Genomic DNA, 25,824 nt, shown 5'->3' with positions numbered 1-25,824 from the left:
AACATCTTTCCACACAGACGAGAGATTAGCCACACTTCATAATAAGACGGTGTGCTCTGCAGGGGAATAGGAAACTCAAGAGACAGCACTTTTTTTCTCTTTCATTATGTGCTAACAATGGATTAAACCACCTGTATGCAGGAGCCACGATAACAGCGATGAAAACACGGCTAAACGCCTGCCTCCCACAATGCAGTTCAAAGCGCACGGCTTCCGACGTGTCAGCTCAGGTTGGTAAACGCTCCCGTTGTGATTGATCCTCCCTCAGCCTGACAGATCGTGTCTTTGCATGCCGCCTACGCCGCCACTGCCATGGAGCAAACAGTCGGAAGAGGCTTCAGAGGGGTGTGCACGCTGTCGGGAAACATTGTGAATTCAACAAGGCGGGTGTCAAGATTGTCTCAAAGGAAGGGATGCAGAGTTTTGATGCTGCTTTATTTGCATTTGAAAGGTGATTGAGGTGTGTGTGGGTGGACAGCAGGGGTACGAACTTCCTGTTGGTTCATGTGTAACCGCTAAGGATAAGAAGGGAAATCAGCCTTGTCCTAAAGGTCCAATCGATATGGTATGCTGCAATCCATTTACATCGGAAGTTGGATGTCGGAAATGAGTGATGTCTCATCCGAGGTGTTCGCCTTGTCTACAGCTTTAGAAGTTAGCCGCTGTTGGCAGTACCGGTTGATAACCTGCTTTATTTAGTACACATGTTAGCAACTTATCCACAGACAGAAGATGAGCAGCACCAGACGTACGGTTGATTTAATGCAACAGAAATAAGACAGGCGCTACAAATGTTGTCTTTATCAAAGTGTTACCTTTTTAATGTTCATATTTTTAATATTGACCTCAGGTAGGGCGAGGTATTTCTGAGTTTCCAAGCAGGAAGTCCGACCTCAGGCGGCGTTCCAGTTGAACATTCCGACTGTGAACTTGGACATGCACCGGTATTCCAGGTTAAATCTCATATTTATATGAAAGCCAAGGTCCTTATGCCTCTATTAGCATCAAAGCTAATATGGCATATTAGATTTGATGCTAATATGGCAAGAGAAACACTGTAGAATATGTGGAAACAGAAGGGGGTGTTGTATTGGAGACGGGGGTTGTCAGCTGGTTTGGCGCGCTCCACTGAAGCTCGGCGGGGGGGTTAGGCCTCCGGTGCTATCAGGTGATTCCAGGTCACTGGGAACTGCTGGAGGTCCACGTCGGCACTGCTCATGATTGGTTGCCGAAACTCACTCAGCCAAGCTTTATGGAGGAGGAAAACAGTCGAGGAGGAGGAGGAGGAGGAGGAGGAGGAGGAGGAGGAGGAGGAGGAATGTATACACAGGTCAACTGTCAGCCTGTGCTTTCATCACATGCTCGGATGTACAGGATAAAGGCATGGACCGGGGCCTGAAATAATTCCCATTTAGTCACAGTCAGTGTGAAATAGACACAGCGCGTAAAGCAGAACTAGAGCTTCCAGGATTCCTTTGCAAAGAAGCCAACAGTACAGCTTGCACACGTATAGGTTTTTCTATCTATGATTTCTACTTGTTATGACACCATCATAACAATGGTTTCTGAATAGCCCTAGCAACAGATGGTTAGTTTTTGAGTGATTGGATGCAAATGTAACACATGCTCCTAACTAAAACACAGTTTAGCAGATTACACATGACTTTCATCCCGCTTGATTGCCGTTCAAATATCCCATAATTCTGCGTCAGCGCCAATTGGATGCAAATGTCACCATGGTACTGTTTTGACTGCTGCTAGTGCCAGTTAACTATAATTATGTTTAACAACAGAATGTCAAATTGCTCTATATTTGGCGATGATTTTCCTCCGGGCGCAGTAGGCTCATGCTCCGCTACTCCTAGAACATGCCTGTGCATAAGTGGCCTGAAACTTAACCCCTTATAGGCCGACGCTCAGCCATAACAGACTGGAGGAATGCCAGGCACCCGGTCCTGTTAAACAAAACAATATCTGCGCTGAGAAGATCCAGACTCTTCTTTCCTCCCCTGCTCCTTTGACATTTCCCCTCTCCAGGTAGTGTGTTGTAATGGGAAGAGACGCATTGTTTAACAGTGAGTCAGTCTCAGGTGTGGAGCATGGCGTCACACACTTTCACACACACATATTTACGAGTGGTCACACACACATTTTATGGATGCATGTTCCCACACCTACGTTTATGAATGCACAAACTTCACACAACACTTATACACACCCAAACACACCCCCTCCTCTCGCAGCCTTTCTTCACTTCCTCCCCGGATTTGTCACCGGTTGTTTCACAATCATTGTGCCAGGCTCGGCTTTGCCTCATTCAGTGGGTGCCATCAGCTCACACGCTCCTTCCAGTCCAGACACTGGATTTATCCCTCCACCATACACCCCCAGCTGCCTCTTAATCACCCGGGGTTTTTCCCGACAGGTAAGCCCTTCAGAAAACAATGATGTCTTGTCAAAGGCGACCAGAAGATGTTAGTCATGAGTTATTTCGGGGCATGGGGGAGGCTGGCGAGGGGCATGGGGGAGGCTGGCGAGGGGGTTTGGGTGTCTGCTCTGCTGGAGAAATGTGAAAAATGTGCAGGTGATTGTGATTACTTGTCTGCTGTATGCCCTCCTTTATGAGGTCCCGTGGGAGGTTGTGTGTAATGTACTCTGAGACAAGATGTCCTGACTTTTATCTGGATCATGTTGGTTTCTTTGTGTATTTTATCCAGATTTTACTTCACAGTTGATTTTTGCACTTTTTTGTCACATTTTTCCTTTCTTAGTTAACACCTGAGTCCGAGGCCGATTCCTTCTTGGATTGTTTCAGCTAATCTTCAATAGTTGCTGATGAATGCATCAATAAGCTTAATTAATGGCTTGATTAGCATATTAGCTCTTTATATAACGGTGATAATTGGCGGACACCATGTGCCGCTTCTGTCAATACACCGTGTTGACATTTGGAGCCCAGTCTTTCCCTCTTTTTGAATGCTAATCCAGTGTTTGACATTAGTGTGTTTTTGGTCTTCAAACAAACGTTCCACTGCCAGAGGAAATGTTCCTTTAGTTGTACTCTCTGACACTTGCAGAAGCGTTCAACAAACGGGCTCATCTGCGCCTGTCAGACGCAGGCCTGCCGGTCCTGGAGCGGTGCTTCAGTTGTTGTGATTCCTCCGGAGAAGCCATAAAGCAGGGCTCTCTATTACCCATGCTACTGTGCCAAGATCTATCCCATTAAACGCTGGAATGCCCTCTTCTTGGAAACAGATTGGACAGTCAATTTCTTTGTTTAGCCTGGTCCACGTGTGTGTATTTAAGCGTGTGTGTGCGGGAGTCTGCGTGTAAGTTCTTGCGCGAGGATGCCCTGCTGCTTTGTTTCCTCTGAGGTATTTTGGTCTGGACAGAACTGCAAGCTCTCTGTTTTGTGTGGTTAGCGGACGGCCCCATCTCCTGTGTGTGTGTGTGTGTGTGTGATTTGTCTGCTGATTTGCTGGCAGCCCTGTGGAACATATTGAGTGTTCTTCTCCTTAAATAATGACATTTTTGGTTAAAAAAAATGTTGATTTGGTGCAAAAACAAAGTGAGAACCTTGGTGTCAATCCCTCTACGCTGTCACACATGAAACAACAATCACACAAACTAACTCTTGCTTCCTCTCCTTCTTCCCCTTCAGGGAAAAGCTGGCCGTGGCTCGCCTGCAGAGGGAAGTCGCACGGAGCAAGAGTGAAGGAACAATGGTAAAGTACAGAGCTGCACTATAATTTAGCCCAAAAAGCCACAGTATGCTAACCTCACACAGTCACAGTGGCTAAAGTCAATCTTTGGTGTCCCAACACTTCCAAAGTTGATCTTAAAGAAGAAATTCATTCTTAAGCAAGTGAGTTCAAGCCCTCTGATGCAATAATTAAAACAAAAAGACTGTCGGAGAGCGCATTCAAATCAAAACAGGTGTTTAAAATCCATGCTACGGAGACTTGTTGGGCGTCATGAGCTGTAGGGTTGTTTAATTCTGTGCAGGAACAACAGGTACTCTGAAGCACAGTCATGCTTTGTAGCATTATGAATCTGAGGCTTAGGCTGTCAACACTGCATTGTGCCCAGCATGACAGGATACCGCTGATATAGCGCTTTCACTTCTCCTTAAAGAGAACTTGTGTAAGCAGGGTGTTGAATAGGTAGAGATCAGTAGGTTTAGATTTCTCTTTGTCTCGGAGTGTGTGTCTGAGGTCAGAACCACGTGAAGAAGCGGCGCTCAGCTGATTGCAGGCTCTAACCAGCGGCCCAGCTGTTTGACTCAGTGACTCTCCTCATGGCAGCCGGCCTAAAGCAACACGTGAGGATTTCTCACTGCTTCTTTGTGTTCCTCTATTGATCCCCGACGCTGGAATGCTGTTTCTTTTTTTTTGCTTCTGGCGTAACCACACAGTTTAAGGTCAGATCACGGGGTCAGATACCCATCAGAGTTCTTCAGTGGATCGCTCAAGGGCGCTTCAGGTTTGGGATCTACCGTGGAAATAGTTATTTTGTGGGTGATTTGAACTACACACAATCTCAGAATAGATGGCCCGTTTTTTTCCAGTGCCAATGTTTGCAATAATTAGCGGTACAGATTCTCCTGAAGATCCCTGCTCAGGGACATGTCAGGGACAGACCGAGATATGAGACATTCAATCCCCTGCCTTACTGACCTCTTCTTGACTCTTCCAATGCCGTCATCCACGTTATGTATGTGAGACTGATCTTATAAGGTTCGGTATTGATTTCCACGTGGGGAGATGTACTGTAGAATGCATGCAGCATATCACTGCCAGACCATCAGAGTCATGCGGGCGGCTCTCCTGTCACTCCATGCTGGATAAACATGGTTAAGCTGATCAGTTAGGGTCGCTTTCACAAAGAAAAGATAGAAAATAAGACAAAACCACATTTTTTACCCCTTTTCCCTCCATTTCATGTTCCTGTGTTTATGTAGGCCCTTTTTAATCTCTTTGGTACCTTATCCTACATCATATTTTCCGTTAATATTCAAACCTCACCTTCTTCTGGACACTCACCTTGCATCCTCTGACCTAGATGTCCCAAAAAAGAAATACATCACCCTCTTTCTCACGCGAGTATGACATGCTAATTAGGACTTTATAGGGGTGTGTGGATTGTCTGCGCATGCACAGGGCTCAGAAAGAGAGGGATGGGTTATCTGTGCCAGACAGGAGGAGGGCGAGGAACGGGGGTGTATGAAGGAAGAAAGGAAGGAGGAAGAGTGGGGGATATCACTAAGCTCCATTTGAAATTGGGATTATCCCCGTCAGAGTCCCCCTTGCACTCTCTCCCTGGCATTCCTGGGAGGCTTCGCAGCTCAGGCACGGCTCTTCAATAGAAAGTGAAAAAGGGACTGCTGCATCAAGGAGATAATTGTCAAAAAGTGCTGGCAGTGGGAACCAGCCCTGCAGACCCCCCAACAGCCTGACGCCCGCTTTATGCCCACCCCAACCCCCATCTCCGCTAACCTACAGAGAGGCTTTTGAAGTGGCTTCCCCCTGTATCTGATACCTCTCTTTAACCGGCCCTTCCTCTCCTACATCCATTAGTGTGTTCTGTGAAATCAGAGGTGCCCCCCCCCACCCCTGCGCTGGTTGCTTCTTCTGGGCTGTTCGTCTGTGCTGGAAAATAATTCTGATTGTGCGAGCACACTGCTGCAATTGTGAGGTCTGAGGCGTAAATGAAACCGGCACAGTTTACGGGGGAGCGTGCGTGCTTTAATTGCCTCTCCTGTTGTTAAACAGAACGGGAGCACAACACTCTTTTGTTATGGATCATTTGGGAGAGTATTTCACGTCATACACGACCACACAAGTTGGGGCTCTAACAACCACCAGATCCAGTCCCATGTTTCTTATATTATGGCCATCTTTAAACCCCGTACAAGAAAAACAGTGCCATTCCCCGGGTTTATTCTGAAAGGGCCTCCATCCACCTCCAACAAGCCTGCCCCTGTGTGACTCTGAGACCGCTTCTGGAATTCCTCACACCCCGAAAACCCAGAGGCGTGGTACAGGGCAGGGCCGCTCTCCGTCTCCCTGCTCTCTTTTGATGCCACTCTGAAGGGCAGGATGCCGGGGTTTCCTGTGAGGGAGAAACAGGAGTGCACATGGCGGCTCGTAAAGGGGCTCTCTGCATTTAAAAGCTGTTAGGTGGGATTATGACCACTGGAAACGGCTGTCTAAACAACATGGGAAAATAAACGATCTGGCTTTGAGAGACTTTATTTTTCTTCGGGCTTTGCGGACGCGCTCTGATATCTGAGCTTAAACAGATACGAGCCTCACACATACAGTAGACCCTCACATTCCCTGGGACGTTTGGCTTATGGCAAGAAAGGTTTTTGGCTTGCTTGATTGTGTTCTTATTTAAAATCTTGATTTCTCTGGAGTATCACGTTGAGATTAGAATGAAGCTGCTGCATTCGTGAATATCAAGTGGGAGCAGGGTGGCACAGAAGGGTGAAATAGGCCCCGGAGCTGGGATAAGAATCAGCTAAAAACAGATTTCTCATGTGACATAGATTATGAAACTGCATCAGGGAGAAAGGAACATAACGCAATGCCTCTCTTAATTTGGTAAACAACTGAGAACAGGCATTCTCTACTCTTCATCCTCGCATCAGATGTTCCTCCTGTGCAGACTGAGCCGGAGCTGTCCTAGTTGGACCAGCGTGAAGCCACACAGGGACAGAAACGGCATTGTTAATTTGAATGGAAGTCCCCTGGTGTAAGCATGATTTAATTGGTTTGCTGTAATTAAAGCATATCATGGTTTATTTGACAGTGATTAATTCATGTAAAAAGCACCTTTCAAGCTGGACCTCTCTTGTAGTGTGCTCTCAGCAGATAAAAGAGGGTTCCCAGCTCTAAAACACTCGGGTCCTCATGGAGATCCGGCGCTGAGGGACCCTTCCTGACAGCCATTTGGAAGGGTGTGTGACAGCGTGGAGGTTTGGGGAGCCTCAGGTGCCGTCTCCGCAGATTGGCCTTATCAGCCACGGACAGTGGCAAAAGGGCCGAGATGAGCCCCCCACCCCTGAGCACTCGGCACATTCACGGGATGACAAGCCGCTGACAGCCAGGCTCAAATCGCATCTCCACACCGTCCCTCTCACCGACTGACTGAATGACTCGCAGTGCGTGGGCCGGGTAGGGTGGGGGTGGGGGGGCTCCCCTTGGCAATGATAAATGGGCCACTCGTTGGGTTTAGCATATTCCTGGGGTGTGTGTATTATTTGCTATAGTGCCCGCGGCTGTCCAAGAGAAGTGGTCCGCTCTAATGTAGTGGCTCTCCATGGAAATTGAATTGATGGAGCCCCGGGGGACACAGACTTTCAGCGGGTAAAACACTGTTTTTATTTCAATAACAAGCATCTCAGAAAACCGTCGAACATATGTAATAAAACATCCCAGAAACACTTTAGACTAACCTTAATCCAAGCTTCTTTAAAACACTGTGTCCTAATGATGGTTAGGCCTGACCCGGCATCTCGTACGGGTGCCATGTGGCCCCAGTATTACAGTCATTTGAATTGCTGACGAGCACACACACACACACACACACACACACACACACACACACACACACACACACACACACACACACACACACACACACACACACACACACACACACACACACACACACACACACACACACACTCAGGAAAACAGCCAAGTGGCATGTTTTATTAATGACGAAGAACCTGCGCCGTGTATTGTGTCCCTCATGTTTGCTTTAGCAGCGAGCCAGAGATCCACTCCCGGCCTTTGATTAGGCAAAAAGCTCCAACGTTGGGGGGTGGGTGGATGGGGGGGTCTTCGGTGTAATGAAGAGATTATTGAGCCCCCTGAACTGTACCCCCAAACACAAATACAGTTGCAGATGGACAGTATACACAGTGTACACTGCACTTAACCTGATCATACTGTAGCTTCTCTTTTATTGGAGGCAGCATCGCCGGCACAACAAGGAGAGGCAGGGGTCTAATTAATTTAGAGTCCTCTGTGGGTCTTGGTGGGTATCAGGGGGGCACGTGCCTCCTAGTAATTCAGCTAGGATGAATACCATTACCATCTAATGCTGTCCAATTACAGAGGCAACGTTCATTCTGGGCAGATAATACAATTTTAGACGTATGTCGATACAGAAGGGAGGAAGCACCCTGCACATAAAGTAGTCTCCTATATCCCAGATCTTCATTCATTTCCATGCATTTAGTGTATTAAAATCAATAGCATCCATTCAATCCCAGGCTTTCCATGATGGTGATAAATTCTGTCAGATCTAGATGGATACATTTTTGTACCACAGAGGTCAAATTTAATCCTGAACACCCAATCTGGGCTTGTTTCAGATATATGGCTCCAGTGTAAAACCCTGCCTGGGTCATTTTATAGATTACTTGGCCTATTCCATTTGATATTGCTTCCCCCCCCCCCCCCAACCACTGTATTGTTTGGCTTTGTTCGAGCTGCCAGTTTTAAATCAGATGTTGCCCTCTGTAGGAAACACAAGGGTAGTGCATCTCGTCCAGCCAGAGCCATGACACACACTCAAGTGAGAGGATTATCTCCTGAATCGCCGGATTAACTAAAGTAAATGTTCTCACAGAAAGTTGCCCGGCCCGTTTCTCCTCACATCCCATATCCATGTTCACTTTGAGATATCTTCCCAGGGCGTGTGGCTCCAAATACAGAATATGCTTTCAATTAGCATACAGAACAAAAGCCATGAAGTTAGACAATAAACATTTCAACCCAGAAGAAGTGTAATGTATTGCTGGGGATTTCTGGCCACATAAAGATATGGTAACGTTTGATTTAATGGCCTTGTTAAATTGCTGAAATTATATATTGAACAAAAGCAATAGAGCCTTTTTTTACTACAATGTAGACCATAAATCCTGTGTTGTTATTGAGGTTGTTGGCAAGACTCTGTCAGCATCCATGGTTTATGCTGGGGGGGGGTGTCGGCTAATGAAAATCAGGACCAAAGCCACCGTGCTTTTGTGTGAATCCAGGCCACATTAATACATGGTACGGCACAGAAAAGCCCTTGGAACTACTTTTATGTGCAGTAAGGAACAGATATGCCAGTGTACTGTAAGGAAACATCAGTAAGATGCTTTCGGGATGACCTCCTTTTCTTCGTCTCCTGGCTGATTTGATTTCTTTAAGGAGAGAATGTGAAGAATAGCCAGAAAGTCATTGGTTTTGCTCCAGATATATAGGCTCTTGGCAGGGAGATGTACTATTTAATGCCTCTGTACGGCTGGATTTACAGCGCCCATTACTCCTGACAGCGAGAGGCTCCCCTGTTGTGTAAAGAGCCGCTCCGCATAGTAGCCATGAATTTACAGCCACAGCGAGGGACCAGAACTGGTTTTAATGGTGACTCAGGGTTTAATATTCTCTCTCTCTACCGGATTCACCCAGTTACAATCTGCTTTTGTGACAGAAATCCCTGCCAAGGAACACTATCCTGTAATGAAATATGACTCATTGGTTGCATTCATGGCAGTGTGGTCACTCTCTGAAACGCTTGGTAATTTACAGGCCATGCTTTCCTGTTGTTTTAGTATGTTTCTTTGCGGTGTGATTTTTTTACGGTGTGGATTTAAATCATGGCTGCACATGCTGAGGCAAAAGACACATTTTTGTGTGTGTCTGCACCCGGTGTTCCGGACTCTTTCACACCACTAGATGTCCCCATAATGCTTGTGTGTAAGAAAAGCACTTCTGTAGCCTCACACTGAGTAGTGACTGGTGCCTACTACGCAGAGGAGATGATGTAGAGTCAGAAAACTGAAAAACAAGGCATCTTATCTCACCGATCAAGTCAGATGATGATGTGTAATCTTTTCTGACGGGGTAATTCTCTCTTACCGACAGCCAGAGAATGAAAGTACAATTAGTGACGCTTTTTTGTGTTAAAATTGCTACTTTTTTCAAGCCTAACAAATGAGATGAAGTGCACAGCTATTTCAAATATCTTACTCGGCAATAACTTTGCAAAGAAAAGCAACTTTTCACATTTTCTTCCAGCAAACGAGCCACATGGCAGGTGGTTGATCACCCGAACCTTCCGCCAACAATGTAGGGCCGATTGCACATAATGTCAGCTGCAGAAGATGCCAGGCTTTGTGCAGAGACCTTGAATGTCAGCTAAAATCCTCCGCCTCGCTCACAGCTCCTCTGCAACTGTGGAAAAAGTCCCTCTCAATTCCAAATGCAGCTTTCCTGAAGGGGGGGCGGGGAGTGTGCCAGCACAGGGCCACGGGTCTTTGAAGTGGAGTCAGAGGCGAGGACGCTTCTTTCTTTTGGGAGCAGGTGGCCATCAGACTGAGAAGAAATCCAATTAAAATCAGGAAGCCTTGGTTTTGAATTGTCTCTGGTGGAAAAGGACAGATAAATGTGGTAATGTGAGAAACTTCCACAGACTTGGGGAAAGGCTCCTCCTGAGGACGCTTTTTGGTTTAGCCTGAGCCTCTTTGAAGGCTATCCGTGCTTATTGTTGCATTTGTGTGCATGTTCTGAAGAGTGTACGTTAACTGTGGAAGGTTCCAAGGCTTCAGTATGCAGTATGGAGGCACAGCACTGAAATGAAAGGAGCGCAGAGAAAAGATTGAGGTGTGTGCAGCCCGGCTCACTGAGGCTGTTTGACATTTACTGTGAACTTTCTGTCACAGCAACAGAAGGAAGGGGAGCTTCATTAGAACATTTCAAAGTAACAATAAACTATGGAAGTAATACCAATCTGCTACCTTAAATGTCATCATGCCCTTCTTTTATTTTCTTTCCCACGCTAAAGCTGAGAGAAGGACCCATTTCTGTCCACAGCAAAAGTAACCTCACTAAAAGCTGTACTCTTAAGGAACATACACATATGACTCAGGGATGATCTGCTGATCCCTTAGGTCACCAGCTAACCGGTCTTCTTTTTCTGTCCACAGCGAGAAAAGCTGATCCACGAGCTAGAGGAAGAGCGACGCCTGCGACTGGAGAGCGAGAAGCGTCTCCGGGAAGTGACGGAGGAGTCGGAGCTGGGACGGGCGCAGATGGTTTCAATGCAGCAGCAATTCTCCAGGTAAAAGAGCCTGTGGTCAGCCTTAAGTCCTCTTTTCCACCTCTATATGGGAAACCAAAATCAATATTTAAAGAAATACAAGATCATCAACCGGTATATGCTGGAATAGGATCCAGTCGTCCAAATAGTGGACAATCAGACCACGGTGCAAGAGCTAGTAATGGACATTACAAGCTAGAAGTTCTATGAAAGCTATGTCATAATATTCCCCACTGCTCACTCACCACGCGTTTTATAAAAATGCCAAAGAAATACAGGAAATATAGATCTAATAACACTTGGATCAGACAAATAAGCAGCATTTCTCCAAAGTAATTGACCTTTAGCTGCAATTTCCTGCAATCAGCACAGAATCAATACTGGCTGGAGTACTTTCTTTGAGTCCCTTGTCCTGTGCACAATATATGATGAGCATTATTTTGAAAGGTAGAACTTCTGAATGCTCTTGTCATGACTCCACTCACCGCCAGCCGCTGCCCCGTCCTGCAGCCGCTGAGGTGTGACAGGCAGGGATGGCAGATCAGAGTTGGAGTCGAGTTGATGCCTTAATTAGGGCGATAGGCATTCAGCGCTTCACTTAAAAAAAAGGAGGTCCATAGGATTTCACATTAACTGCTTATCTTCTCATTAAGTTGCAGCAGAAAATCCTGTAATGGTCCCAGTGCTGGGGTGCAGACGAGGGCAGAGTCACCGCCGGGGGAAGAATACGATATTTAAGATTTATCCCACATTTTAAATGTTCCAGTGATGCCTCTGAGTTTGACTAAGTGGTGATTCGCACTGATGTTCCGTTTCCTTGCATGCTTTTGGGGCTTTTTACTTCTGGTGTTGAACTGAAGAGTCATAAAGCTGCAGTTTGTTGCATCCTGTTTGTTTCTAATGGCAGCAGGTCGTGACCTAAAGCAATAATGCTCTTAGGTAATTCCATTTGGTATAGTTCAGTCGTAGGTATTTAAATGCTCAATAAGTCATGTTTAAACCTGTCTCAAGCTGTATTGAACCTATAAAAAAGCCAGCTGCACTTGTCCATGTCTGCTCGGATCCCTCTGAGTTTTCCGCACTCTCACGGGAGTGTCCGTAACGGATCGAGCTTTCAAAGGCATGACGTAGCCCTGTGCACTCCTTCATCACACATGTTGCCGTTCGTTTGTTCCATTTCCAGGCCATTTGTAATCTATTGTAGAAAAACATGTTGATGTAGATTGAGATGCTCTAGGAGTGAGATGTGTGTAGATCTAATATGCATCCCATGAAGACGAATCAGAGGCTGTTGTCTCCAGCCAGACATTGCACTGTGGCCCTCTGGCTTGTCTCTGGCACAGCGAACCTTCTTGAAATGGATTTCTCTTGAAAATATGACAGATGCATATTGATTTGGATGCTTTGAAATATTTTCCCCATGGTCACCAAGACTTGAAATAATTGTTTTCTGATGTGTAGAGACGTGTAGACTACTTTCCCCTGGGGGATTTGAATACAGATCTGAGTGATGACATTTTGTACTTATTGGTCTCATTACTATTTGTACATCGATGTCAATCCCTGTAGCCTCCATATGCTAACAGCTTAGCTTGTGATGAGGAAAACATGTAGATTATGCAGCACAGGGTTCCTGTTTTAATAGCATTTTTACAACAAAAAAATGTGAAGAAAAGGCTTGGACCTCAGAGGGGTGTGCAGGATTGCTGGTTAGACACAATCCTGAACTGTGTGTCGGCTGCACACCTTTGCCAGGAAAAAGTGAAGTACATCCCCTCCTGGGCTACGATGTACTGCAGTGGTGAATAAGCAGTTGGAAAATGAGCGAACTGCAGTTCTATTAAGAGGGGAATATAAAAAGCTTGTCCCTGATTGGGTCCTGTGCAGCTCCCCCAAAGGAGACAGGTGAATTTGTCACCATGGCAGGGGTCGCCCAGATGGATGTTTCTCATTGGCTGTGCAATACAGACCGAGATTTTCCATTATGTGCTCAAAAAGCGCTTATCGAACCGGGGACGTTCACCCAACCTCTCCACCTCACTCCGCTCGCCTCATTGTCACCGCGTTGCTCATTGTCATCGTGCTGGATTGCTGTAATTTCAGTCTTCGATGTTTCTGTGAGGGGAACGCAAAGGGGGGGCTACTTTCCAGCAGCACACTAACAGGATTTCAGTCTCACTTGTGTTCACCTGGCTCCTCAGTGGATTAGCATGTTTACATGACAGCCAATAATCGGTGGCTCCGTGCCGCGGTGGCAGATGGGACACCAGCGAGGTCGCTTTAATTAGAGACTTACAAGCCAGGAAAAAAGAGAACTCGGTCACCAGGCCACCAGCAAGGGCCTTCCCATGAACCTTTGCCCAGGTCTCTACTGCTTCACATGCTAGCACACGAGCCACATCTCCTCCATCCATATCTCCTGGTTGATTTCAGCTCTGTATTTGTGGCCAATAGGGGAATGGAAACCTCAGTCCATCAATGTGTCTTTGGAGATAACGCCCGCAAATCATGTTAAGTGGACACCCAATCTTTTTAAATAGACTGGGATCAGTTTGACCTCGGGCCACAATTGATTTGCTAATTAATTGAGGTTGAATCATGAGGATGGAAGTGAAAGCTGATGAGGAAAGACAGCCGAAGATATCAAACATTTATGCAAATGAGTGTGTTAAATAGGTTGTCCACCCGTCACCAAAAATAGGGTCTTGACAAATGTGTTCTGTGATGATATGACACCAAAGGTAATGAGCCGCTTGTTAGCGTCGCACTTTCACACAGGCGTGTCCACAGCGAAAGATCAGACAGTCACTCCTGGGAATCTTTGTGTGTGTGTGTGTGTGTGTGTGTGTGTGTGTGTGTGTGTGTGTGTGTGTGTGTGTGTGTGTGTGTGTGTGTGTGTGTGTGTGTGTGTGTGTGTGTGTGTGTGTGTGTGTGTGTGTGTGTGTGTGTGTGTGTGTGTGTGTGTGTGTGTGTGTGTGTGTGTGTGTGTGTGTGTGTGTGTGTGTGTGTGTGGAAACTGGAACAACTGGCTTTTTCTTTCTCTACTTTCATCCAATTTTGGCGTGTTTTTCACGGCTGAGATCAGAATGTCTGCATTCCTCAAGTGACTGGCCATTTAGCTCCAGACATAGGTGCACACACATATCCTCATACCCTCCCCCCCAAACTCTTATCCTGGTGTGGGTCACATGCCCAACCCCTCCTGACTTGGGTCAACCCCCCAGGGCTTCACCAGCGCTAGCATGGCCTGCCGTCATTAAACTCCCAGCAGATTAGTGGGAGTCTCCAGCCCACAACCCCGGCAGCCCACAACCCCGGTAGCCCACTCTGGACGTCCCACTCCTCCATATGGGCAAGACATTAAAGAGCAGGACTGAGAGGGATGGAAGTGAGAAAAGATGCGGACACAACTGGGAGCAGCACTTCTCAAATGAAGTGTGGAGGCAGCAATATAATCCATCCAGTGCTTTTGGACATCCATCCAGCGAGAACTCTCTGAGGCCTTGTCCATTTTCCCTCCTCTTCCTGTGGTACCACTCTCAAACAGGATGCCTGGTGAGCACACAGGAACATGGGGGCCGCTGGGGGCCCTACGTGGTCTGAAGATGAGGGCGGCGGTTCTCAGGTAATGAGCAGAACAGCGATATTGTCAATCAGTAGAAGTTTTCTCTGCATTTTGTTTGCTTATCCTCTTAAAGACTGCATTGTCCGCTTTCCTCTGCCTGTTATGGAGATTAAACGCTTCTCAAAAGCGAAAAGAGGAGAGGCCTTTTGTTCGCTGCTGCTCAAAAGTTTGCGCTTCTCGGATTTATCCGTCTTGTTTTTTCTGTCCTCTTTGTTCTCTGTGAGGCATTCGAGGTAAACCCGTTTAGGTGTAAATACATTCCTCTTGACTTCATTGTGCCTGGCTGTCGGATCACAGTCATTGTCACCCAGAACACATGTGCGCTCATCAGCACAACCGGGGCATTTACAACCGACCCGGTTCCACTTGACTTTGAATCATCGGCGTCTTGAAGGGCCCTCTTGGCGGCAGGATATGGGAGACTTACGGCTAGACTAACAACAACAGCAGACGATGACTGGTGCCTGCAGATTTATGGCTCAGCAGCGTGTGTGTGTGTGTGTGTGTGTGTGTGTGTGTGTGTGTGTGTGTGTGTGTGTGTGTGTGTGTGTGTGTGTGTGTGTGTGTGTGTGTGTGTGTGTGTGTGTGTGTGTGTGTGTGTGTGTGTGTGTGTGTGTGTGTGTGTGTGTGTGTGTGTGTGTGTGTGTGTGTGTGTGTGTGTGTGTGTGTGTGTGTGTGTGTGTGTGTGCATGATGTAAACAGGGAAGAATGGCAGCAGTTTTTTCAAGTCTGGACGATTGTTTGGACAGTCACGCTCAGGTTGAGACCCCTCCACGGTCCGCAGAGGGAAGTTTCAGAACTGTGTGTGTGTGTGTGTGTGTGCGTGTGTGTTGTATGCATTCATGTGCAACTCTCATTACCTCTGGATTGCACAGCTGGACTGGCAAAAGAGAGGGAGCTGAGTGATTGCTCTCTTTTTTTGCAGATCAATGCCCTCTCTTCTAATCATCCAAACATGCAGCCACGGCTGGACCAAGTGTTTTAATTCCCCCCCCCCCCCTGCCCACATGCCTTTGCGGGATTTAGCCGGATGAATCAGGCCCCTGTTCGAGACGACACATCTGGGGTCATTAACAGGTTGGAGGGGGGGGTCACTCGTTTGAAGTCACTTCCTTACTCCTGCCCAATGGGGACGAGGGCTGTTAAATAGATAATAGGTGTCTGGACTATTTTTGGGAGCACCTCATATTCAAAGGATTTATTGGTCCATTTCAGAGCCTCTCTTTAACTTCAACATTTGAACGGGGAATTAGGTCTGATTGAACTTAATGTTGGTGGTTCTACTCCATCACTGTGGTACCAGTCTCCTTTTTTAATTACAGAGAACAAAGTCTGTTCACTTGCTCAGTGCCACGCTGAGTCAAAGAGCAACTTACAGTGGGGCAAAAAAGTATTTAGTCAGCCACCAATTGTGCAAGTTCTCCCATTTAAAAAGATGAGTCCTGTAATTTTTATCATAGGTATACCTCAACTATGAGAGACAGAATGAGAAAAAAAATCCAGGAAATCACATTGTAGGATTTTTAATGAATTTATTGGTAAATTCCTCGGTAAAATAAGTATTTGGTCACCTACAAACAAGCAAGATTTCTGGCTCTCACAGACCTGTAACTTCTTCTTTAAGAGGCTCCTCTGTCCTCCACTCGTTACCTGTATTAATGGCACCTTTTTGAACTCGTTATCAGTATAAAAGACACCTGTCCACAACCTCAAACAGTCATACTCCAAACTCCACTATGGCCAAGACCAAAGAGCTGTCAAAGGAGACCAGAGACACAATTGTAGACCTGCACCAGGCTGGGAAAACTGAATCTGCAATAGGTAAGCAGCTTGGTGTGAAGAAATCAACTGTGGGAGCAATTATTAGAAAATGGAAGACATACAAGACCACTGCTAATCTCCCTCGATCTGGGGCTCCACGCAATATCTCACCCCGTGGGGTCAAAATGATCACAAGAACGGTGAGCAAAAATCCCAGAACCACACGGGGGGACCTAGTGAATGACCTGCAGAGAGCTGGGACCAAAGTAACAGAGGCTACCATCAGTAACACACTACGCCGCCAGGGACTTAAATCCTGCAGTTCCAGACGTGTCCCCCTGCTTAAGCCAGTACATGTCCAGGCCCGTCTGAAGTTTGCTAGAGGGCATTTGGATGATCCAGAAGAGGATTGGGAGAATGTCATATGGTCAGATGAAACCAAAATAGAACTTTTTGGTCAAAACTCAACTCGTCGTGTTTGGAGGAGAAAGAATGCAGAGTTGCATCCAAAGAACACCATACCTACTGTGAAGCATGGGGGTGGAAACATCGTGCTTTGGGGCTGTTTTTCTGCAAAGGGACCAGGACGACTGATCCGTGTAAAGGAAAGAATGAATGGGGCCATGTATCGTGAGATTTTGAGTGAAAACCTCCTTCCATCAGCAAGGGCACTGAAGATGAAGCGTGGCTGGGTCTTTCAGCATGACAATGATCCCAAACACACCGCCAGGGCAACGAAGGAGTGGCTTCGTAAGAAGCATTTCAAGGTCCTGGAGTGGCCTAGCCAGTCTCCAGATCTCAACCCCATAGAAAATTATTGGAGGGAGTTGAAAGTCCGTGTTGCCCAGCGACAGCCCCAAAACATCACTGCTTTAGAGGAGATCTGCATGGAGGAATGGGCCAAAATACCAGCAACAGTGTGTGAAAACCTTGTGAAGACTTACAGAAAACGTTTGACCTCTGTCATTGCCAACAAAGGGTATATAACAAAGTATTGAGATGAACTTTTGTTATTGACCAAATACTTATTTTCCACAATAATTTGAAAATAAATTCTTTAAAAATCCTACAATGTGATTTCCTGGATTTTTTTTTCTCATTCTGTCTCTCATAGTTGAGGTATACCTATGATAAAAATTACAGGCCTCTCTCATCTTTTTAAATGGGAGAACTTGCACAATTGGTGGCTGACTAAATACTTTTTTGCCCCACTGTATGTCACACAATCGCACTCCAGCCCACTCACTTCCGCCTTGGATTAATCCCACTGGTTATGATGTTTATAGGCATGCCAAAAGAGGTCAGATTACAAGCGTTTGCAGAAGTAGGGCATCCCCGCTCACATCTCTGGCGTGTGAAGCTGGTGCTCGCAGATCGTAGCCTGAAGACAATCCGCATGTCATTCAAACGGACCTCATGGTTGCAGTATGGATTTGGCTGTTTGGCAGCAGCTGTGTGCGTCACATTTACTGAAAGAAAGTCAACCTTTATTACATGTGTTATCAACAGGTTCCACATAACTGTTTGAGGTTAGTTGAAAGCGATAATATTAGGTTGAAATAAAACATATTAGGTTCAACTTCATACATTTCATTCAAGTCAGCGTTTTAGTTTGTTCAGTGGGTGGTGCTTTATGAAGTATCCTGGCACGTTGGCTTAAATACTTACAAGATATTTCAATTATGAATACATTTGCCAACTATGCTCTTAACTTATTGTTCTGCTCTACATGCAGCTCAGGATTTATTGATATTTCCTGCCCCTACTGGCTACTAAATCCTCCCGACTCCGGTGTAAGTAATGGACTCCATGCTGTCAGTCTGACAAAGGTCTCCCACCGGGATGTCTTGCTCTGTCTCCGTCTCACATGTGGAACTCGTAGGCCTGTAACCCATTGTGGAGATAAAGGCAGAAGTCTCCAGTCAAAGGATCAATGGCTTCCTCATTGCTAACTGCTTCCTTTGGCCAGAGGTGAACATGTGGGGGCTTCCATCATGAATTTGCACACTAAATCCTTCCAAATGGTAACGGATGAACGAAAAAAACTAAATCTGGTTCCCTCTGTACGTCGCTTTTGATTCACACTCTTTACTGACCCTTCCTCCAGTGGTTTTCAGCTTTTGAAGACAAGGAGAAAGTGTTCCTGTTTTTATTTATTCTTAAGAGTGTGTGAAACAACCCCAAAGGCATTTCTTTTTCGCAGCAGTTGGTCAAAAAATATTGGATAGAAATACGATGGTCAGTAAATTCTAAATGCTTTGCCCTCTTGATCTTTTTCCTTGGCATGTGTGTCTTGTTGAGAAGGTCAAATGTCCCTGAGTAGAGTCAGCGGTCATGAGGGCAAGGACCTTTGTAATGCTACCCCGCTGTAACACGCTTGACTGATGTGTATGACTTTTAGAGCCCTAACTGTCCTCTAGGCTCTAAACGGGGCCAGCCTTTCATCAGAAGTGTCTAGCTTAGTTACCGGGAGTTTGCTCTCTTCATTTAGGTCACGTCTGACGAAGGGTCTCCTCGCATGTTTTCTGCAAAACAACGCTAAGAGGATAAGAGTGGCTTAGCATTGTGCTAAGCTAGGCAATCACCCGGTGGGCGTACATAAGTGATTTGCTTTATAGGAGTCTAAGAAGGGAATATTCTTGTGCAAAAACAGACAGTTTGGCAGGGCCTCGCTGAGGCTCAGATAAGGAGTTTTCAACCGCCGATTCAGCAGTCACGCAAGGGCCCTCGATGGCCTCAATTCAGCCGCACAACCAGGTGATTGTTCCCCCTATCATTCCAGCAGCTTAGAGATTTTCCAATTGTTCACTGGTCAAATCTGATTAGAGGGTCTCGGCTAACCTGAGCCTCTGACAGCTCGGATAAAGGGAGAGTGTGACCAGTGGCAGACGGAGGAATGATGAAGCGTCTCCACTGATCATCCTTTGGAGCTTCTGACCTGATAATGTGAAACGTTAAGAGGCTGTTGAAACCGATGTCATGCAGGACCTTCATCAAGCTACCATGGTTGTTATGTTTCTATTTTCACAATGAGTTTCCAAGTTGACTGTGATAAAGGAATAATACACAGTGTATCTTAAAAGCTGCTGCCAAGGAGTGCTGGCAGCCCACATATCCAACCAAGGCAGGGGGGGGGGGGGGTCAGCAACTCCTGCTAGGTCCAAGCTGTGAAACATGCTAGCATTCAGGAAGTCATTGGCAGGAGAGCGATCTCTAAAATAACAAAGCCAGTATCCATAAATGAAAAGCGCCACATTTGGAAAGAAGATCGTAGAAGCGTGCAGAGATCTGTGAGTGACCTGGCATGCAGCCTCGTGCTAGCCGCTCTTGTATGGAAAGTGTCTTAATTACCAATGAATAACCATATGACTGCAGGCACACAGGCTGACACACAGGGGATCCCTGTCCTTAGTCCTGCTTCATCCCTGCAAGTCCATCCCTGAGTCCTTTTCCTGATCCAACACACCCAGCCTGCTTGCCTCCCAGCAGGCTCTTCTTCTTTGGAGAGGGCTTAACATGGGACATATGGGAAAGTCTTTGCCTGCCAGATCACTGTCACTGTCCGCCCGTGGCGGATAACGACACTCGAGAGACACTGCAAGTAGAGAAAGAAAACAGGAGATGTTTTGTCAGGCTGTAACCCCGGCCACACCATGCTGTCTGTCGATTGAGCGAAAAGCACTCGAGCTCATATGATGACTGCATGGCCTATTTTAGCCCGGAGACCTACATTTCTGCAATAGTGTGTCGCTCACCAGAGCAGAGTGCTGGCTGTGCATCCGGATGTCTCTTCATACGGAGCTCAGGGACATTTACAAAGTGTTGCTGGCTTTTTTGGGGAAAAACGGAGGTGCAAAGAATGGAGAGAAACTTAAGAAGGGGTAAGTTTTGAGCTCAGATTGTCAGCTTTTGAGAGAGGTCCTTTGATCATTTTGAGGTGTGTAAAGGAATTTGTCCGAGCTGTGCAAAGCCACCACAGTTTCAATGAATAGAAATATAAATTTTGAAGCTTTGATTTGACTTGAGGAAGTTTTGCACATGTTAGTTTTCAAAGTATTTCACCTCTGATCGTCCCTGTGCATTCTGATGATGCATCCAGTTTTCACCCTCTGCGGCCAGCGTCACATTAAAGCTGAAGACCGTCAGACCTCAGGCTGAAAATTGATTGGACCCTTAATTGTATTTCCTGGACTGCTGACGAAAGCCGCATTTGAAATTCAGCTCGTGCTGCGCGAGGGTCAGGGGAGCCTGAATTTGCTTTCGCCTCCGCATACATCCCTTCAACACACACACACTTGTCCTTCCTCCTACCCTGAAAGATGTCTTCAATAGGTCATTGGCAAGCACTTTGAGATTAATCACACCATCACACGGAGCATGACTATGTTTTTATGTAAAGTGCTCTGTCATCTCAGAGTTATGGTCCATCCATCAAATGCATTTAGCAGACTCTGCCTCACAGATAAACACATTTTAGGAGGCTGAATTTACAGTAATGACAAATCACACTGTTTATTTTAAGGGATGTTTCTCTGGACACTTGTCCCTTTCTGTATTTGGATCGATTTACTGCTTAGATTTCATTATTTAAATATACTTTTGATGCTTTCAGAAGGAGCTATTTCACACATACCAGTGAAATGTAATGCTTTAAAACAAATACCTTTTAATGCAGTTTGTTGGCGATCAGTGCAACATCGATAGTGATTACTGGGAGCTAATTATCCAAAGCATTGTTGGTGTTGTTGCTCTGCATGAGTGGCCAAAGAAAATTAGATGATAACAAGCTCAGGAACTTCAAGGTCACCTATTATGCTATGTTAAAAACATATATTGTAGGCCCACATCTACACAAAGCAATGTCCTGACACACCGGGGACACATCTGTATAAAGGACATCAACAAGTGCATTTTGCATAATAGCAGACCTTCCATGTTTTAATGTTCCATGTATTTAACCCAGAATAAGTACATTTCCTCTCCGATTACCAGTTTCCCCCCTAAACTTCAAAGTCAGGGCTATCCCCCCGCCGTCAAAAGCACCAGTGTGTGTCCACTGAGATGCCACACATCTGTGCTTTATGTGACTTTGAAAAGGAAAGCAATATGGAAGGCGAGGTCCGTAGAACCACAAAGGCTCTCTTTCAGGTGCGCATGAGTCCCACAGACCCCTCAGCTGAAGCACCACATCCAGACGTCCCCCAATCAGGCATCAAAGAGCCACTCCGTAATGCAGAGGTCGCTGAGGTCACTCTGGAAGTTTGTCTGGGAGTTGTGCAGGTACAGCTGGGAGTGTGTGACCACAGCGGCTATGAAAGCAAACGCTGATATCATTTGATTTTACATTGATTGCTTCCCTGGCTCATTTGGCACATGTTTTCATTCGTGCTGCATTAGAATAATTTTTACTCCCATCTGTTGGCTTGCCTAATGACATTTCTGCGATTTCTCATTTCAGGTTTAATTTGAAAGTCCCACATTTACATATTTGTATGCATCTTACATTTCCTATGCTGGCAGCTTAGTGCGGAACCAAAATAACAGGAGGGCAATATGTCCAAACAATTTCTCTGGGAGAGATTAGTCACAAACTTTTCACACATTTAAGAGGTCTCTGGACCGGAGTTAAGGACTTTTAAATGTGGAACTGTTCCCCTAGGTTAGCAGAGGCATTTCATCAAGGTGATCATATTGGTGGGGGCCCAAATTCAGTTTACAATATAATATATGTTCTCTTTTGTGCAAATACTTGGACTTTAATGCATAAAGGACTTGTAGAACTCCCTTCTGTGAGTAGCATAAGCCCTTCTGTCACACTGACAAAGCTGGTTTGGGACTAGAGAGAGGAGGGGGGGGTCTCCTTGCTAATGTGGGAGATGTAGAAAGACTTGTAGCCTTATCTTTTGTCTCTTTAGTGTGAATCAAACCTAGATCGCCAGGGTTTTAGCCTTGAGATGCTCACTTCTGCAACCTGAATGTCCTCCCAAAACACAACAGGGGCACACTAAATCTGTAAGTGGTCACCTGCCCAAATCCCCTCAGGCCTCTCCCTCGCCCTGCTGCTCATGCCTTGTGGGCTGCACCGTGACCCCGTGTCAGTGTCTGCAGACTTTAAAGCTGTGCATGTCACGTCCTCTTTGCTCTGTAGGTTTTGCTGATTAAGGCCAGTGTTTAAAGCAGGAACAATCTGCCAGCGCTGCCTCCTCTTCCTGTGTTCAGCCAGCAGTTAGCGGTCTGATTACAGCCGGCTTTATGGCTCAGCCTGGACAGATGGTGCGGCTAGCATCGTCCGACCCTGCCTGCGCTCATTCTCTCCCACAGTCAGTGCAGAACTGCCAGGAAATCAATATACAAGCATGTCTAAAGCATATGCATACTGCAGTTGGTATGCATCTATTATAGTGAAATGATTCGGAATGTTGTGGATCAACAGAGTTTTTTGAAGCTGAACATTCCTGCAGCACCATTACTAATAACTGGTTAAAGCGGGGTGTCAAACTCAGGCTTTATCGCGGGCCAGTTGTAACTGACTGTGTAAATGTAGATATACAGTAAATAAATGAGTAGATATAAGATCATGTATTATATTACAGAATTGCTTTGCATTGAATGATTATTGTTGATCATAAATACAGCTGGAAGAAGAAGTCTAGGGAAAATAATTGAAAGCAAAGTTCTACGGTTTAATTTCTCTGTGTTGTAACAAACATGAATTCACGAGGTGAAGTCAGCCTCATCAATCAACATTTCTTTAAGTTATTCTTTAAGTGTTAAAGGAACAGCTTTATTATTAGGCCAGCTGTTTGCATCTGTTTTCAGTCTTTATGCTAAGCTAATACCACTGCCTGCCAAGCTAAGGCTAATATACTGACAACATGTGGAACTACCCCTTTGAGGTTAGAATATTCAGATTTCTCTTCGTTTAATGTAAGTAGAATACAGTTTACAATACATTTTGTGCAAATACTTGGACTGTTAATGTGAAAACGAGTATGAAAAGATGGTTTACTCCCTTTCAGTATGAATCAGACTTTGGCTTTGTTGTGAAGAGTAGCATAAGCCCTTCTGTCAAAACAACGAGTCATGGGTTTGGGACTGGAGGGAGGAGGAGGTGATGTCGTTGCTAATGTGGGAAAAGTCTTTCCATTTGTCACTTCACTGTGAATCAAACCAGGAAGAAAAATAGTGTCATGAAGTGTGGATGATTCCCACCTGACTATATCGAAGCCTCTCTTTTGTCAAGGGTCTCCTATTGTTAGCTACGGCTGTCACCCCAACACGGTGCTCGTGACTGTATCGGATCATCTGAGTGAAGATGGTCCCTGCTGGCTCCAAGAGCATCTCATTCTGCTGCTGTAGTCCTCTTCTTTTTAGGCATTTTTCACATGCACTTTTCCGCCTGTTTTGCATGCAGCTTGCAGCGTTAGCAGCACAAAATAGAAGCCGGGATTGTTTAGAGCAGACCACGACTTGAAGGTCAAGGTCACTCGCTCTGTGTTTGCTGCTGTGATTGCACTTAATTCAAGCCATCAGCAGACACACACACACACACACACACACACACACACACACACACACACACACACACACACACACACCTATACAATCAGAGACAATAAGTCAGTAAGTGCTATGTTTTGCGCATTTTGTTCCCAAATCTAGTCATTTGGACAAAGGTTTCCTAGCAGAGCTGGCACTGATTCAGCCCTACTCTGTTGTATTCATCACTTTGTGTGTGCATGCTTATGGAAAGGGAAAATATATCACAATTCAAGGTTGTAAGGATCCATTTTGAACAACAAACATGTCATAACAGCTTGAAGATGGATCCCGTTTTGGATGTTTGTATTGCTTTGAAGCAGCTGTGGTCTCTGGCATTGGGTCATTTTAGACATTGTTACCCAAAATAACCCTGAGGACGTCCGACAGGTTCATACTGGCTCTTAGTGACTCTCTTACACTGCTGCCGGATGAAACATGCTACTAAAATGTACAGCTTCTTCCAAATTAATGAGCTGTTTTTTTTTTTTAACCGTGATTTGTGTCCTGTGTGCAGGATGGAAGAGACGGTGCGGACGCTGCTGCAGAGCCAGGGCGTCGTGGAGCAGACTGCTGGGGACACCGTGGACCTCATGAAGGCCTACAAGGTAAACAAAAAGACTAAAATGTCAGCCAATGAAAGTGTCTACACGGACACATCGTGTCAAATTCTCTCACTCTTTATCTCTTTGTTTGTATCTCACTCTTCCTTTTCCGCAGCTCAGAAAGTGGTGAGCAAAGCCAGACTGAGCTCAGGTGCTTTAATCGATGTTACATAAGAGAAACAGCTGCTGGGAGTGAGCGTAGCGGCAGAGAGAATACACACATCTGAAGCAGGGGGTCACGGCATTGCAGCTCTAAAACGCTGTTGCCTCAGTCTGTTTATCATCAGGGTTGTTATTCACTGCTTTGTCTGAGAGCTTTAACTACGGCAAACAATTCCCAACTGTGTGGAGCATTCATTCGTAGACCTGAGCATACCTCTTTGAGTATTTACCCACCACACAAACATTTTCAAGTTTCCTTAAAGCAGCAGCAGAAATGTCTCCAGGGAACAATAGGGAAAGTACATTTATGGTTCAGCAAGTTTGCAATAAAAAGACTGTCTTTCTAAAACATCAGTGTGAATAAGAGACGGCAGCAACTCTTTGAATGATGAGCGGGTAGAATAAAAACCAGCACTATAAGTTTAAATGTCAGGATGGTGAACCGTGTTATTAACAGCCATGATAAAAGACTGATGTGCTGTAAATTGCCCCGAGGTGCAAAAGCTTTATAATAAAAATGTGACTCGACAGCTCGGTCTGAAATATATGTGACATGAATACAGTGTGTTAATATGCAAATATTATTCCCTGAGCTGACGAAGGAATCCTACTCTGGGTTCCCCGCCACCAAAGATTATGTTGATGAAAAACAGAATGTCAGGGGTGATAGGAAGTAGAACAGGAAGTGTTTTGTGGAGGCAGACTGTAAATAGGTTCCACTCCGAGCATCTGGGTTCAACCCAAACCAATCACAACAGAGCTGACCAGCTAACCAATCAGAGCAGACTGCGCTCTGGTTTCAGACAGAGGGGGAAAAGAGGTGCTGCAGCACAGACAGTATGAGAAGAGCTTTCTGAACATTAAAGCATGGAGACATGTCCCAGGGGAGACATACTGATATACACCTGAACATCAGCAGGAGAGGACTCTTTAAAGTAGAGACACTACATACTGATATACACCTGAACATCAGCAGGAGAGGACTCTTTAAAGTAGAGACACTACATACTGATATACACCTGAACATCAGCAGGA

General features: G+C 45.7%; 1 protein-coding gene across 7 annotated transcripts in view; it reads left to right on the top strand.

Moving 5' to 3' along the window:
* The window catches only part of LOC134860998 (nck-associated protein 5-like), a 108,252-nt gene that overhangs the window by 50,458 nt on the left and 31,970 nt on the right, over positions 1-25,824 (top strand). For 6 of the 7 annotated variants that reach the window (XM_063877949.1, XM_063877948.1, XM_063877947.1 and 3 more), the window contains 3 exons: positions 3,662-3,725; positions 10,985-11,118; positions 24,540-24,630. In XM_063877949.1, coding sequence (XP_063734019.1) covers positions 3,662-3,725; positions 10,985-11,118; positions 24,540-24,630 — 289 coding nt within the window. Of the gene's footprint in view, positions 1-2,295; positions 2,426-3,661; positions 3,726-10,984; positions 11,119-24,539; positions 24,631-25,824 lie in introns of those variants that run through there. The other variant, XM_063877953.1, reaches the window with a different exon arrangement.

Source organism: Eleginops maclovinus, chromosome 24, assembly GCF_036324505.1.
Source record: "Eleginops maclovinus isolate JMC-PN-2008 ecotype Puerto Natales chromosome 24, JC_Emac_rtc_rv5, whole genome shotgun sequence".
Lineage (NCBI taxonomy): Eukaryota > Metazoa > Chordata > Actinopteri > Perciformes > Eleginopidae > Eleginops > Eleginops maclovinus.
This window is presented reverse-complemented; position numbering and strand designations above follow the sequence as displayed.